General features: G+C 47.9%; 1 protein-coding gene across 4 annotated transcripts in view; it reads right to left on the bottom strand.

Moving 5' to 3' along the window:
* AGAP1 (ArfGAP with GTPase domain, ankyrin repeat and PH domain 1) overlaps positions 1-15,538 on the bottom strand; it is a 576,216-nt gene that overhangs the window by 196,460 nt on the left and 364,218 nt on the right. For all 4 annotated transcript variants that reach the window (XM_040231824.1, XM_040231822.1, XM_040231820.1 and 1 more), the window contains one exon: positions 13,358-13,462. In XM_040231824.1, the coding sequence (XP_040087758.1) occupies positions 13,358-13,462 (105 nt within the window). The remainder of the gene's footprint in view (positions 1-13,357; positions 13,463-15,538) is intronic.

Here is a 15,538-nt window from a genome sequence, read left to right as displayed (position 1 = left end):
TTCCAACTTGATAAGCCATTGGGGGTGATTTGCAATGCTATTTTTCACTTAGCAGGACAGGGGAAAGAAACTGTCCTTTGCAAATGCATGACATTTTCTACTTCTTCTTTTTCTTCCCTTTCTCCTTTTTTCTTTTCTTTGTCGGGGGGGAGGTGGGATGGGGTAGGCATATAGAGGGTAGTCAGACATTTTTATTGCAAAACGCCGTCTGGAAAAGATGCAAAACAAAATTGCTAAAAATGCAAGGGAGAAAAATACAGGAGAAAAACAAAAGGCCCCCTTCCCCTTGCTTATTGAGTTCAAAGGCATAACAGGCAAGCGCCCTGCAGCCAATGGGAAGCTACACTAATTTTAAAGCCATAAAACGCTATCAAGTGCCCTGCGGGGCAGGACTACACTGAAGCTCGTGGCACCTAAATAAGATATGGTTCATTTACTTCGCAGCTTAGCCTAATGTAATCATCAGCGGATTCTTAGCCTAGAGTTGTAACAGGCAAATAGCCGCTGCGGCAGAGGCGGCACTCCCAGCCATCGATGGGGACGCCGCTAGATTGCTGTTGATTAGAAAATTTTTCAGTTTTGACAAGCACTTAATGAACATAAATCGCACCTTGATTGGTTTCCATTTGGGGCCACGGGCACACCTGAGAAGAAGCCATCCTCTGAGTCTGCATCGCTCCCTTCCTCCCAACACCTTAGCAACCGGCCGGCAACCGGGTTAGAACCAGAGCAGCACACATTTATAAAGTCTAATGATGAAACCCCATCTCTTGGCAGCAGGGAAAGAACATTCCCGCGCTGTCCCCCACGTCCGAGCTCTCCCACTGAGAGTTCTCCGCAGCGACTTGCTGCCAGTGAAGAAAATGGATGGATTTGACTTAGCTACCTTTGGTAAGGATTTCCAGCCACAATGAACAACCCTCACAGGGCCCCAGTGGAAAACAAAGTGATGCAGAGTGAGTTGTTGCTGTGGTTGTTTTACTTGCTAAGATGTGTCCAGTCCTTTTGCAACCCCGCTGACTGTAGCCCGCCAGGCTCCTCTGTCCCTAGGATTCTCCAGGCAGGAACACTGGAGTGGGTTGCCGTTTCCTCCTCCAGGGGATCTTCCCCACCCAGGGATTAAACCGGCATCTCCTGCATTAGCAGGCAGACTCTTTACCACTGCTTCACCTGGGAAGCCCTGCAGATTGGGTACAAGGATGAAATATGCTGTGTACTGATAAGGCAACGTCCCATGGATTCCTCTAGAAGCTTTACTCAAACTCACAAGCTATTATAAAAACATATATATACTTTTTTTTTTTAAGGCAAGAAGGCAGGAGAGTTTTTCGATGCAGAAAAAAGAGTAAGTTAGACATAGTCTACCCTATCTGATAGCTTAATGTCTATAGAGACAGGAAGACGTTCTCTGATCTTGGGCTACTTACGGTCACTCTGTTCTCAACATCAAGACAAAGTGTACCATGGTGAGCCAGCATTTTGGCCATTTTTTCCCCTTGTAAATCTAAACACTTTCAAACCCTGAGGGCTATATAAATAAATGAGGAATTCCTTAGAGCAGACTTTGATAAAGAATCTAACGTTTCTGTGTATGTGTAAAAGGTGTGAGTTTTTCAGTGGTCCCTCCTGCCAACAATAGTTGTAGATATTCCCTGAAAATATTTATTCTATTGCGGTGGTGTCATTCCATGGGTCTGAAAGCCTTGATACACAGGAGAAATGATTTCTCATACTATCTGAAACTTTAATGAAAGCCAGAAGTATTTCCCAGGCTACCCAAAGAACAGAGAGGGACAGCTTCCCTCACCTTCGGAGGGTACTCGGCAAACACAGAGAGCCCACGTGGGCAGGGCTGGGTGGGTGTTTTCACACCACGTGGGTTCTAGACCATCATGCAGGTTATTAGGCCTCCAGAACCCCCCCCACCCCCCCCGCCCCGATCATGAAGGGCCCAGCCAGTTTCTCTGTGGTATTTCTCAACCAGGGCCTTGGTTAATGTCAGGCATCTTTAAATTCAGCTATTCTCAACAGCTCTCCTGCTTTGTAGTTTTTAACATTAAAACTTCAGGCTCCAAAGACGTATTTGCACACATGTGAAACTCCAATACTTTGGCTACCTGATGTGAAGAGCAGACTCATTGGAGAAGACCCAGATGCTGGGAGAGACTGAAGGCGAAAGGAGGAAGCAGTGGCAGAGGATGAGATGGTAAGATAGCATCACAGACTCAGTGGACATGCGTTTGAGCAAACTCCTGGGAGACAGTGAATGACAGGGGAGCCTGGTGTCCCTGCAGCCCATGAGGGTCACAAAGGGCCAGACAGGACCCAGCAACTGAGCAAGAACAACATTCACAGTAGCCAAGGAAGGAAGGAAGCCAAGCATTGCCCCACAAATGAAGGGACGCACAGAATGTGGTGCACACACTGGGGACTGGTTCCAGGACCCCCAGTGACAACGGAATCCACAGATGCTCAAGGCCCTTATATAAAATGGCAGGGTATTTGCATATAATTTACACACATTGCTGTGCTTAGTCACTCTGTCCTGACCAATTCTTTGTGACCCCAGGGACTGTAGCTGCCAGGCTCCTCTGTCCATGGGATTCTCCAGGCAAGAATACTGGAATGGGTTGCCATGCCGTCCTCCGGGGGATTGGGCCAAGCCAGGGATCAAACCCAGGTCTCTTGCGTTGCAGGTGGATTCTTTATCATCTGAGCTACCAGGGAAGCCCCTGTAACCTCTATCTTCCTGTAAATCATCTCTAGATTATTTCTAATACCCAATATGATATAAATGCTATGTAAATAGTTGCTAGCATGTGAGAAATTAAAGTTTTTGCTTTTTGGAACTCCTGATTTTTTTTTCCCCCAAAATATTGATCTGCAGTTGGTTGAGTTGTGGGATGTACACACCAATGGTACTGTATGGATATACAGTGGGTTGTTACTCAGCCTTAAAAAGGAGAGAAATGCTACGACACAGATGAACCTTGAAGGCAGGAGGCTAAGTGAAAGCCCAGCCACAAAAAGACAAACACTACATGATTCTACTGATACGAGGTACTCAGGATAGTCAAATTCACAGAAGAAAAAAGTAGAAGGCGGCTGCCGGGGGCCGGGGGAGGGGGAATTCAGAGTTAGTGTTTAATAGGGGCAGAGTTTCACTTTTCCAAGATGAAAACATCCCAGAGACGGACGGAGGAGACTGTTGTACAGCAACATGGATAGCCTTCTCAGTCCTGAACTATATGCTTAAAAAGGGCAAAGAAGGTAAACTTTATGTTACGTGTGTAAGTGAAATGAAAGGTAAGTCAATCAGTCGTGTCTGACTCTTTGTGGCCCCATGGACTGTAGCCCACCAGGCTCCTCTGTCCACGGGATTCTCCAGGCAAGAACACTGGAGTGGGCTGCCATGCTCTCCTCCCAGGGATCTTCCCGACCCAGGGATCAGATCTGAGTCTCTTCCATCTCCTACACTGGCAAGAGGGTTCTTTCCCACTAGGACCACCTGGGGGTTCCAGTACTGGGCTGAGATTCTGTGGCATCTGTATCACGCCCCTGTGTGTGGGTTCTCTCCCGACATAAAGCTAATCTAGCTTTGTCGGGGGGAGGTCTAAGCTGTATAATGTGGGTGGTTTCCTCCATTCCAATCTCACCTGGATTCTTAAGGCAGAGCCAGGATTACCAAGCATAGGTTTGGAACCCAGGCCGTTTAGGGGCAAAGCCTCCACACGAAGCCCCGGTGCGGCCCTGCGCTTGGCCACGAGGCCCCTCTGAGGTGGTGGCCTGCACGCTGAGCCCACATGAGCCCTGGGCAGACAGGGCACAGGGCACAGTCCTCAGGAGGAGCCAGGGAGCACCTCCCGTGGAGGACGGGCAGGAAGGTCCACCTGCACGACAGACATCAGACTGGAATGAAGCCAGACAGGAGAATGGTGTACAGACCGAAGACTGCTTCCGGCACCACGGCTTCTCCAGGGGCAGCAGGACCTGGTAACCGTCCATCACAGGATGAAGCAGGCGGACTGCTGCAGTGTGACACGGCCAGAACACGCCAACATCGTCTTCGCAGGAAGAAAGGGAGGCCTGTCTTCTCAGGGTTAGCAGTCTTCCATGACTCAGAGTTTCCACATCTGGAAATCTGGGCTTGGATTCTGTCTGTCCAGCCTTGCAGTCTGGCTTCTGCAACATTCTGGGGAGACCAAGGCAGAGTTCTTCCAAGTGTAACTCAATTCACCACCTCAAGAGATGGGGGTGCACCTTCATGGGCATGCAGCTGGCCAGAGGGGTTCTCTGTGAATCCTCAATCATCCAGTTAAGTGTCTTGATTTTATGCAAAGATGAGTCATTTTATTTATTTTTGGCCATGCCGGGTGCCTTGTAGATCTTCGTTCCCCAATCAGGGATCGAACCCGGGTCCTCGGCAGTGGAAGTGCAAAGTCCTAACCACTGGACTGCCAGAGAATTCCAAGGATTGTGTTATTTTAAATGACAGTTACCAACAGTGGTTACGGGCAAGAGTTGCTTCTCTTACAACAAAAGGTTATCTTCCTTTTTACTTTGAAATATTTCTTTTGAGAAGAATGCCTGCTCTGGAAAGCATCTCACATCTTTTTGTTATTTTGGCATCCGTTTAAAAAAAAAAGTAGATTTCACGCCCCCACCCATGCTTTTGAAACTAGAAACTTATTGAAATCAGCATTCTGATGATAATTCAGAGTCTGAGTCCATGTGGGGAAAAAACAAAGAAATGTCAACAGCATACAGAAGCAAAGACTGCGTGGAAATGGACCGTCTAAGCCACTTGATTAGGAAGGAAGGTCCTGTGAGAAGGAAGCGTCCGGTTCTGCAGGGCAGGGGCAAGTGACTGCAGCCCAGCGGCTTCTCACTTGGGCAGCACATGGAATGAGAAAGAAATCCAGGAAGGAGGATTTCAAAATGGTGAGCACCTCGAGTACACATCGGTCAGCTGTGTCAGCCAGCCACTCGTGCTCAGGAGGAAGCCAGGGGATCCTTCCTGGTCAGGGCACCGTCGAGTCCTTGGTTCGACCTGCGGCCCCGAGTGAACTCTTACGGGTCCACTTAGGAATGCCCCGCGCACAGCCTTGTCAGCAGTTATTTCAGCCGCACCCTGGACGGCAGCCCCCTTGACATGGAAGATGAATGAGTGGCGGTGCTGAACTGTGCGGCCCCGAGGGTCCAAGTTCTTTCTCATTATCCCCTCCACTTTCCCATCAAGGTGCTGCTTAAGGGCTCACGTTCAAGTCCACAGAGAGCGAATCCAAGGCTCTCAGAACCAGCAGCCCTTCACCCACCCAGACCACGACCCAGCCAAGTGTCAGGAAACCTCGGGACACTCAGATGTGTCTCCTCCAAGAAGGTCAAGCACTTAGGGCTTTTTAAAGGTCTTATAGTTGTATAGGTCTTCCGAGAATCAAAAAAATACATAGACCACAGGGCCACAGCAGACGTCAACAGCTTGCTGTTTACCGTTCAGTCTTATTTACGTATTTAGGGTTGTCTGTGCAGAACACCACGTGGAGATGGAGGAGCAGTGAAGCTAGTCAGTCCTGAAGGGCAGGTGACCAACTTGTCCCAGTTGCCTGGGGCTTCCTGTGATTTTGGCACCAAACGTCCCGCATCTTAGGAAAAACCAGGGTAGTCGGACACTCTACTGGGAGTGCCCACAAAGCCAAAGCAGCTTTGTTACCTTGGTTGAGTTCCCCATGTGCTATCTAAACTGCGTTCTAGGTTCCATTTAATAATAGCATCATTCTAGGTTCTACTTAATAACAGCATCTTGAGAAAGAAAGATGAATCAAATCAACTGTTTCTTTTTTTCCTGAACCCAGTTTTTTGTCTTACCATGAGACTCATCCCACCCAGCAGCACCAATCTTGGGGTGGGGTGCGGGGGTGGGGGTCCGACTGGCTCCAGGAGCCTCCATTTGCTAAGAGTTTTTGGTGGCATTTTTGGACCACACACTCTAAAGAGTCTCAAGTGATCTTAAGAAGACAATACCACCATACATCCCCTGGAGTGAACGGACTCTCTCTCTGGGTTTCACAAGCAGACTTCATCTGGCCAGTTTCTCAAGGTCTACCTTAAAAGGCATGCCAAGAAGGGCCTGACCCCGTGCAGAAGGGGAAGGACGCAGGAGCTGATGCTTCACGACAAGTTCCACCACAGGCCAGGGGCATGCAAACTCAGTTACGGAGGCAACGCCATGAGCATGCCCCTGCCCCCGCACCCTGAAGCCACCATCCCGCAGGGCAAGAACCACCGATCTTTAGGAAGCCCCTAGGCTGAAATCCACCATTCCCTCTCCTGCCTCTGCTCACATCTCCCCCTCTCTACCTACGCTGCAGGAGGGAGGCGGACCCCAGCAGGCCAAGCCAGACACTGCCAACAGCTCCCGAGCCTTTGGGGAAGGGCAGAGCAGGCCGGGGGTGTCGCAGTGGGTGAAGGGTAGGGTTGAGACTCCCAGGAGCGCAGAGAGAGCAAATCTGGGGTGCGGAGGTATCACTAGTATCAACTTGTAGGGAACTGTCTGGATAGGATCCATGTTTGGTCAGTATTCTAATTCCCAGACCGTCACACCTATGATCTGGCCACGTGCTGGCAATTCTATTCCACTGCTCCGAGAGGGTCTCTTCCCCCTAAGAGGACTGTTTTGGGTTTTCAACAACAGGAAACATGCCTGGGGTAAAAAGGCTTCCTTCAACGACGTCTAGCTGCGGTCAGGGAAGGTTCAGGGATGCCTGTGCTGAATAAGTTCCAGAATGAGGCTGAGCTGTGTGTCAGAGGGACCAAGGATTTGAGTCTCTTAAATAATCTGTTGTAGGATGCATCTCGGGGTGAAACACACAAAGACACGTCTGGGCAGACTCTGAGGGCTTGGGAAGAAGATGTGGTTAGGAAAGGATGTGATGGAGGAAGGAGAAACTGACGCCACGGTGACCAGTTGGAAGCGATGTCACGGGGCCACCACCCAAGGCCCTGAGCTATTATTCATCTCGGGCACGTGAGTTATGATGGGGCCTGGCCATCCAGGGAGGCCATCGGCAGGAGCTTCCCTGGCAGCTGACCCACCCCGAGCACTCGGTAGGCTGGTCGGCCTTACCAAAACCCACCGCCTGCTGCAAAGCTGAGGATGCTTGGTTTCACAGCTGGCGGCCTGTTTCTGAAGCCACGGTTTCCAAGAGCATGTTGCTCTGTTAAGATTCCACAAGCAGGTACACAGCTGATGCTAAGATTCCACAAACAGGTACACAGCTGGGGTCTGGCACCCACTGCTTGCTTTCTTCAAAGGCTGGGTTTGTTTTCTACCCCACCAACTTGTGAGAGTCCCTCGGACTGCAAGGAGATCCAACCAGTCCATCCTAAAGGAAATTAACCCTGACTATTCATTGCAAGGACTGATGCTGAAGCTGCAGCTCCAATACTTGGGCCACCTGATGCGAAGACCTGACTCATTAGATAAGACCCTGATGCTGGGAAAGACTGAGGGCAAAAGAAGGGGGCAGCAGAAGATGAGATGGTTGGATGGCATCACCGACTCAATGGACATGAGTTTGAGCAAACTCCGGGAGTTGGTGATGGACAGGGAGGCCTGGAGAGCTGCAGTCCGTGGGGTCGCAAAGAGTCGGACACGACTGAACAACAGCAACAAAAACCTGTGTGAGACACCTGCTGGGACTGAAGCTTGTCCAAAGGATGATCTTTACGTAAACAGTTCCAGGGACACCTGTGAAATAAGGACACCGTATCTGTTTCCCTCAAGGATACAAATGACCTCTTCTGGGAGATTTTTTTTTTAAAGGGCATCCAATGAAGACATTTAAAAAATACAAGAGCTGTATGGATTTTTTTTTTTTTAAGCAAGTTTAGGAAATGGTCAGCTTCCTGCTTCCACAGCACCTAAAGTGAGCTAAAGTCAGAACCCAATGCTGCCGGAGCATCTTGTCCAAGCAGATGTCTGAGCAAACCACCATAGCTGGCAGCCTGGGGAGCCGAGGTGGGGTGCAGTTCAGCAAGGCGGGGTCAGGAGAGGCGTGTGGGATGGCCCTGTCCAGCAGCACTGGTCAGTGTGGTCATCTGGGGCTTCATTTTTTAAAAATTTTATTTATTTTTATTTTTGGCTGTCCTGGGTCTTGGCTGCTCTGATCAGGCTCTCTCTAGTTGAGGTGAGCAGAGACTACTCTCTAGCTGTGGTGCCCAGGCTTCTCACTGCGGTGACATCTCTTGCTGTGGAGCACTGTGACTTTAAACTGGCTAACACAGGAGTGGCCTAGATCAGCTCAGATCAGATCAGGGGGCGTCCGGCCGTGCAGACCACGCTCTCTGAGGCAGGCCACCCCCTGCAGGTGATGCATTTGACTGCAGTATGACAATCCAGTGCGTTGGCTGTTTTCCATGTGACTAGATTCGGTCCTTTACTTGCTCTCATCTTCCTCGTATGCAAAAGGCCCCAGATTCCTAGGTTTAACAGGGAATCACGTCCGAGGCGACCAGTGGTGGAGTCAGAGTCTAGGCTGATGGGGCCCCAAGCAGCGCACGTGTGCAAAGGAAATAAAATGTCCCAGCACGAAGGGAGCCCCAGGGCAACAGGAAAATGCTGGTTTTGAAGGGGCTGCTGAGGCTGCTGTAGGCCCGCCTAACATCTGTTTGAATCCTACGTTTGATGCATCTTAAGCCTTATTGCTCTTGACCCCAAACCTCCCTACTATGGGAGTATTAAACACCTGATTAAAATTCTGCCCTCATAAAAGCATGCCAGCTTCCTTTTTGATATATAAACCATCTCATCATCAAAAGTTAGGAGGGTACAGGGTAGCTGGCAGATAGTCCACCAAGCACAACCACAACCTCTGTTGAAAACTCTGTCTGAAAAGGTCAGCCTGTTCAGCCAGGTCATTTCCCGTGACTCCCAGCAGAGTCACGGGTTGTAGGATCTGCTATTTGAGACCGATGTGGGTCCCCTGCTCTGTGACCAGTAAGAGGTGGACGACGGACAGTGTGGAAATCGGAAGCTACCAACCTGGACAAGAGTTCCCCAGTACTGAAAATATATACCTGGAACTCACACTTTCACTTTCATGCATTGGAGAAGGAAATGGCTGAAGACCACTTAGGTCTTCAGCACAAGGGGCCAGTGATCTTAGTGGTCTTTCTCCCGTAACACCCCTTACCTTGGAAGCCAGTGTTACAGTGTGACTGCTATCTGAGATCCTTAGTTTCCATCCCCTTTTGAAATTTTCCAGACTCAAATAACTGGGCCATTCTCCACGATGTAGACCTTTGGGGCCTAAAGTAGCACCGATCTGCATGCTCCCGAATTTCTTAGTAAGGGAAGTCAGGACTCTGCCCTTGGACATCCCCCTGATGCATCTTCGTGTCTGGGACCACAGAGCGCACAGGACTAACTCAGCCACTGGGCGTCTGCTGTGGGGTCCGGTCGCTCGGTCCTGTCCACCTCTATGCGACCCCGTGGACTGCAGCCCGCCAGGTTCCTCTGTCCATGGGATTCTCCAGGCAAGAACACTGCAGTGGGTTGCCATGCCCTCCTCCGGAGGATCCTCCTGAACCAGGGATCAAACCTACGTTTCCTGCATTCCTGCACTGCAGGCAGATTCTTCGCTGCTGAGCCACGGGGGAAGTCACACTGGGCATCTGTGGTTCCGAACACCTTAGACCAGAACATTCCAGGCCCCTGCCAGGAAATATACCTGAAACTCACAGCCCTCTAGATGTGCACCCAAAGCTTGGTTGTGAAAACAAGAATCCACGAAGGATTACAATGAAAGTCATGACATCTCTCTGTGGTCTAGTAATTCAAACTCACCACTAGATTAAGCCACTTCCTTAGGGAACTGTCTACCTGTATCAATAACTGTAGCTCCCAGTTGACCGCATTAACCGAATCACACTTTTTAAAATGATGATGGCTCTTGCCTACTGTACAATTATAAAGCCCCACTCTGCTCCTTTATTATATTCCAATAATATCCATGCATACATAGGGGAAAAAAAAAAAAAAAAGGAAAGATGGCATGAGAAGCAGCCTGTGCAGGAGAACTTTTGAAGAACGGATGGCGACCATATCATCAAGAGGTAGAGAGGAAAAGTAAGGGAGCATAGGCCCTCCAGCAGGAATGTTCCAGAACCATCTCCTGTTGCCACCGTTCTTCCCCCTTGGCAAGAAACAGCCAACGTCCCTCTGAGGTGCTCAGCAGGAGACTGGAATGTGACCGGGGGGGCATCACCCATGAGATCTCACTTTCTAAAGGTCGGTGAGGCCAGCAAGGAGACTGTGACTGCACGTCTCCCTCCAAGGAACAAAGCAAACGGGTCCATCAATAGGTTCTGTTCTCTGATGGGGTTTTTAGGAAGAACTACGCCCGGGAAAGGGCACCTCCCTGTTGATGGAGCTTTGGAGAAAGAACCCCAAAGACCCAGACGGGAGCATGACAGTCACAGGCAGGCCTCACGGGATGGTGTTAAGTCTCGGGTTTAGGCCACTGGGGAAGCAGCCTGACTCTATGTCCCAAATAACCCCAATAAATCAAGCACAAGGAATCCCCTCAGTCCAAGAAGTGTGTATCTCGAAAGCCTACCTACTGGTGAAGCACAGAAAGACTCCCCACCAACAGGCGGAACAAGCAGAGGGGCCTAAATACACGCTTGCTTTTGAGCCCAGTTCAGAGAGGGGAAGCCACTGTTGGAAGACCAGAGGGAAAAGGACAGTTCACCCCAGCCAGCAAATGACATGGTGAGGATACCATCTGTTACTGGTCCTACTGCAAAGGCTTTCAAAAAGGTAATTCCTCTTCCTGTTTGGAACCAAAGAATGTCGGGCCGCCAGGGGTCAGCAGCTCCCGACAACTTAAGACTAGAACACAGCCACTCCAAATACCTGCAAGGGACTATAAATGTCAAAGAGGAAGTCACTCAATTGTGTCCGAATCCTTGTGACCCCATGGACTATACAGTCCATGGAACTGTCCAGGGGATCTTCCCAACCCAGGGATCGAACAGCTCTCCTGCATTGCAGGTGGATTCTTTACCAGCTGGGCCACTGGGGAAGCCCTGGAAGCAAATTCACTCCAGACAGCAAGTCATACTGCAAGGATACCATTTGTTACCTATCCTACTGAAAGTTAAAAAAAAAACAAGGGAAATGTTCCTGAGAGTACAGGGGGGAGGGAAAGCCAGAGATGAACTGATACAGTCTTTCCTGGAATTTGGCAGTCCATACCCAGAGCCCACAGAAGCACACCCTCTTCAACTCAGGAAGGCTATGGTTGGAAATGTGTCTGCAGGACATGGATGTGGGTACAGAGGTGTCAAACGAGGACGCTGATCAGAGTGACTCACAACGGTAAAAATCATGGAGAGAGGAAGTCGGCTCGCCAAATGTCGGTTCAGTCCATTGGGGCACACGTGCAGGACAGATGTTATGTGACTATTAAGATGTTGGCATAGAGGCGTGTTTGTTGGCATGGGCAGGTGTCCGAGATCTGGTGTCATCTAGGAGAGCAGGGAGCACGCTGTGTACCCAAGGGGGCTGCAGGCCAGCAGAGGTGAAGGCATAGACTGTGGACAGGGCTAGGAGGATACAGCTTAAAATGTGAGCAGCTGCGTTTCTTAGGGGCTATCTGGGAGAAGTACATTTTCTTCGGCATGTTTATCTTTAACTTCTCATTAATCACAGTGCAATTTTCAAGAAGTACTTAAAATTAAAAGCTTAATGTTGTGCTTAACACTGTGATATAGTCAAACAACCAGCTAATACTATATATTCACACATATACCTGTGTGAAGGCAGATAAACGTCATGCAAGGTTCATGGAATATGTTGTGTTGGGAGAGCCATGACAACCATCTTCAGGTTTTACCAAAGCTTTCCTAAGGAGCTCCCCATAGGTAGAATGTCTACATTTCTCCCAATGATGAAATTACGTGTCTTTTCCTCTACCTTAGATAAATCACCAGGATAAGAGACGTTATTACACAGAGAAAACGAACCTGTCTTACAAACTGGCATGCATTCAATTCTTGGTTTTGTTGTTCTCAGCTGCTCAAGCTGACCCTGGGTTTTGATGCACAGTGAGTTCCCTACAAATGAACTGTCAAGTTGCAGACTTTCTAAGATGCAACTGTGTGTTCACATGTCCAGTCACGTTACTTGTTCACGTGCCTGGTGGGTGTTGCCACATGTGTGCATCCTCTGCGAGTGGCTGTGCTTTTGTGTACTTCACTGAGCAGTGCTGTAGAGAGGACAGCAGTGCAGCATCTTTATTTCAAGCCCAGGGTGTCTAGAAGCAAGCGTGAAAGCCGCTTGACGCAGCTGGTACTACTGAGAGGTATCAGTGGTTGTACTGCACTACTGTGCTTTCCAAGGTACTGTACTGTAAGATTAAAAATGCTTTCCTTATTATTTTGTGTTTTTTCTGTATTTTTTGGAGAAAAGTAATATAAACCTATGGTGCTCAGTCGTGTCCAACACTTTGTGACCCCACGGACTGTAGCCCGCCAGGCTCCTCTGCCCGTGGAATTTCCCAGGCAAGGATGCTGGAGTGGGTTGCCATTTCCTATTCCATGGGATCTTCCCAACCCAACTGAACAAGCATCTGCTGCGTCTCCTGCATCGGCAGGCAGATTCTTTACCACCAGAGCCACCTGGGAAGCCCATAAACTTATTAGAGTGCCATACTGTAAGGTCGACTGTGTCAGCGGGGTATCTGAGCTAACTCTGTTGGACTCCCTAACAACCTGGACTTGTGAATGCGCTCTCGGAATGGAGCTTGTTCGTATGTAGACTTGCTATAGTTTCTTTTAGTCTAGATTTTTCAGATAGATTTTTTTCTCCTTTTTCTTTGACTACTTGCTCCTGTCTTTTTACTCTCATTTAAAATACTACCTTACTTAAAAAAAAAAAATAGAAAAACAAACAAAAAAAGAACTATAAGAACACCATATAGATTGAAAATAAAGGGTTATTCTGTAAAAAAAAAAAAATTAGCTAAAAGAACACTGAGATATATTATCAAAATAGAATTTAAGGCAAAATCCTTAATTTGGGAAAGAGGAAGACTACATACTATTAGAGGAATGCTCTATTAAGAAAGTAACTTTCATTCTGTTAGTATTATAATGAGATGCAAAATTCATAATATTATAAAATATTCATTTTGGTTTAAAAATAAATTTTACCAATTAAAAAAAGGAGTAATTTAAAATAAAATAAAGTACTCTTTTAACCCTTGACAGAGCCAAAAGGCTTGCCTGTGCATGGACCCCCTCTGCGTCCCTGGAGCCCAGTACCTGCTCACTTCTCCAAGGGAGCAACACTCACGTGCAGACTTGGGTGGTAGGTCAGCACGCCGTTGTCACACAGGGTGACGTACTTCTTCTTCCACTCCTTGTTTAATGATTTGCCACTGCGCTTCAGCAGCATGCCCTATAAGCGAAAAAGAAGCCAGGCAGAAATTAGTATAAATCATAAAGTCCTGTCTACATTTTTTAAAAAAGAGTAGGCACATAGGTTAACTTTTAAATTGTTAAACTTCCATCTTCTCTTTGCCATCTTAAAATGGAAATGACACATTTCTGGCTTGGTCATGCGGTTTCCCCTTTCTTTTTTATAAAATATACATACAATCAACACAAAATTCCCTTTTGTGTATGTGAGTGCAGAACTTAATATTGTGACATTAATGAGGGCTAAGATGTGCCGCTGGTTCAACCAATAATACAAACCATTGTGATGTGATATATCATACCTTTTCCTATAACTAAGCTGTAAGCACACGGAGCTCCTAAAGGTATTAAAAAAGGAACGTAAATTTCCTTTTCTAAAAATAAGACACTAACCAAATTCTTCCTTTACGATATTTACAAATAAGAACATTTTATTTTACAGTTTTTCACTTCAGATCTTAATTTATTAAAAATGAAATTCCATTTGCAAACTTAGCAACGGCATTTAATAGATGAACTGTGTATAATTTACTTTAATCCATTTTTAATGAAATCATATTAAAGCTTCTTAAAAACCATTCAACACTTGAAACCGACACACAAGTATATTTAATCCAGTCTTCCTTAGATGACTGATGAAGATTTGCTCTTGTTTTTACTACCAATTCCCAGCAAACCTTCTGTCTCATTTCTAGGCTTCCTTGAGTTAAGAAAACCAGAGGCAGCCTGAGCTCTGCCAGGCCCAGCACCTTGAGTCTGTACTTTCTTTCCCTGTTGGGGCTTCAGGCCCCTCTGCTTGCATGCGTGCACTCTAAGCCGCTTGAGTCATGTGCAACTGTGTGTGACCCCATGGACTGTGGTCCGCTGGGCTCGTCTGCCCACAGGATTCTCCAGGCAAGAGTACAGGAGTGGGTTGCTATTCCCTTCTCCAGGGGATCTTCATGACCCAGGAAATGAACCCAGGTCTCTTGAAATGCAGGCAGATTCTTTACCATCTGAGCCACCAGGGAAGCCCCACGCCCTCCTCATCAGTTTTAAACTTGAGCTTTCACATCTGGATTCATCTAACTCCCATCCACAGAAACGAAGGGGAGCAGGAGAACCTCCCTGCTTGTTCTTCCTCCTGCTGCTCACATGTTAATGTGATCAGGACTTCCCTGGGGTCCAGCGGTTAAGAATTCGCCTTCCAAACCAGGGACATGGATTCAATCTCTGGTAGGGGAAGTAAGATTCCACTTGCCTTGGAGCAACTGAGCCCATGTGCACCACAACCAGAGAAGCCAGCACATTGGAACTGCTGGGCCTGCAGGCTCTGGAGCCCGCGCCCCACAGTAAGAGAAGTCTGCCCGTGTGCCGTGATGAGAGCCAGCATAGCCAAGATAAGGAGAAGTGCGAGATCATAAGTATGACTGGGAAAGCCAAAGACTAACGTGAGTTAATTCACCCAGATGGAGGCAGAAAGAAAATGGTCAGTTTGAAACAGAATCTGTTACCTTAGGAAGGTGTGGGCCTCCCGAGTCCCTTTGAGAATTTTTACCAGCCCCCAACCACCTCCTAATTCTATCAACCAGGAACCAAAGTATGAGAAACAACCAAGAAGGCATTTTTCTTTTGCATGGACTGAAAAAGCCTATTGCATTTGTGACCCCCATGGACTGCAGCACGCCAGACTTCCCTGTCCTTCACTATCTCCCGGAGTTCGCTCAGACTCATGTCCGTTGAGTCAGTTTCCCAATATTATGACATTGCGTTTTTATGGACAGATTTTACAAATGTAACGGATTATGAGCCACCGGGGGACTCTGGCCACAGTGTTCATTGTTTCTGAGGGAAAATATTTCGGAGTTTGAGGCAACTAACAAGTAAACCTTTGGAAGATCATTTCTTTGCAAGTTCTTACTTAAAGAAGCACGTGACATAAAGCTGCAGACCTTGATTTCTTGGAATCTAAACCGATATAAACCAAACACGGCATTGAGACCAACAAAGGGAACCAGCTCCAGAGAAAAACGTTAGCTCCCATCAGAGGGGATACAGGTTTCAAGGCACAGTAAGA

Source organism: Oryx dammah, unplaced genomic scaffold (assembly GCF_014754425.2).
Source record: "Oryx dammah isolate SB20612 unplaced genomic scaffold, SCBI_Odam_1.1 HiC_scaffold_28, whole genome shotgun sequence".
NCBI lineage: Eukaryota > Metazoa > Chordata > Mammalia > Artiodactyla > Bovidae > Oryx > Oryx dammah.
The sequence above is the reverse complement of the archived record's forward strand: the minus strand, read 5'-3'. Positions and strand labels throughout refer to the sequence as shown.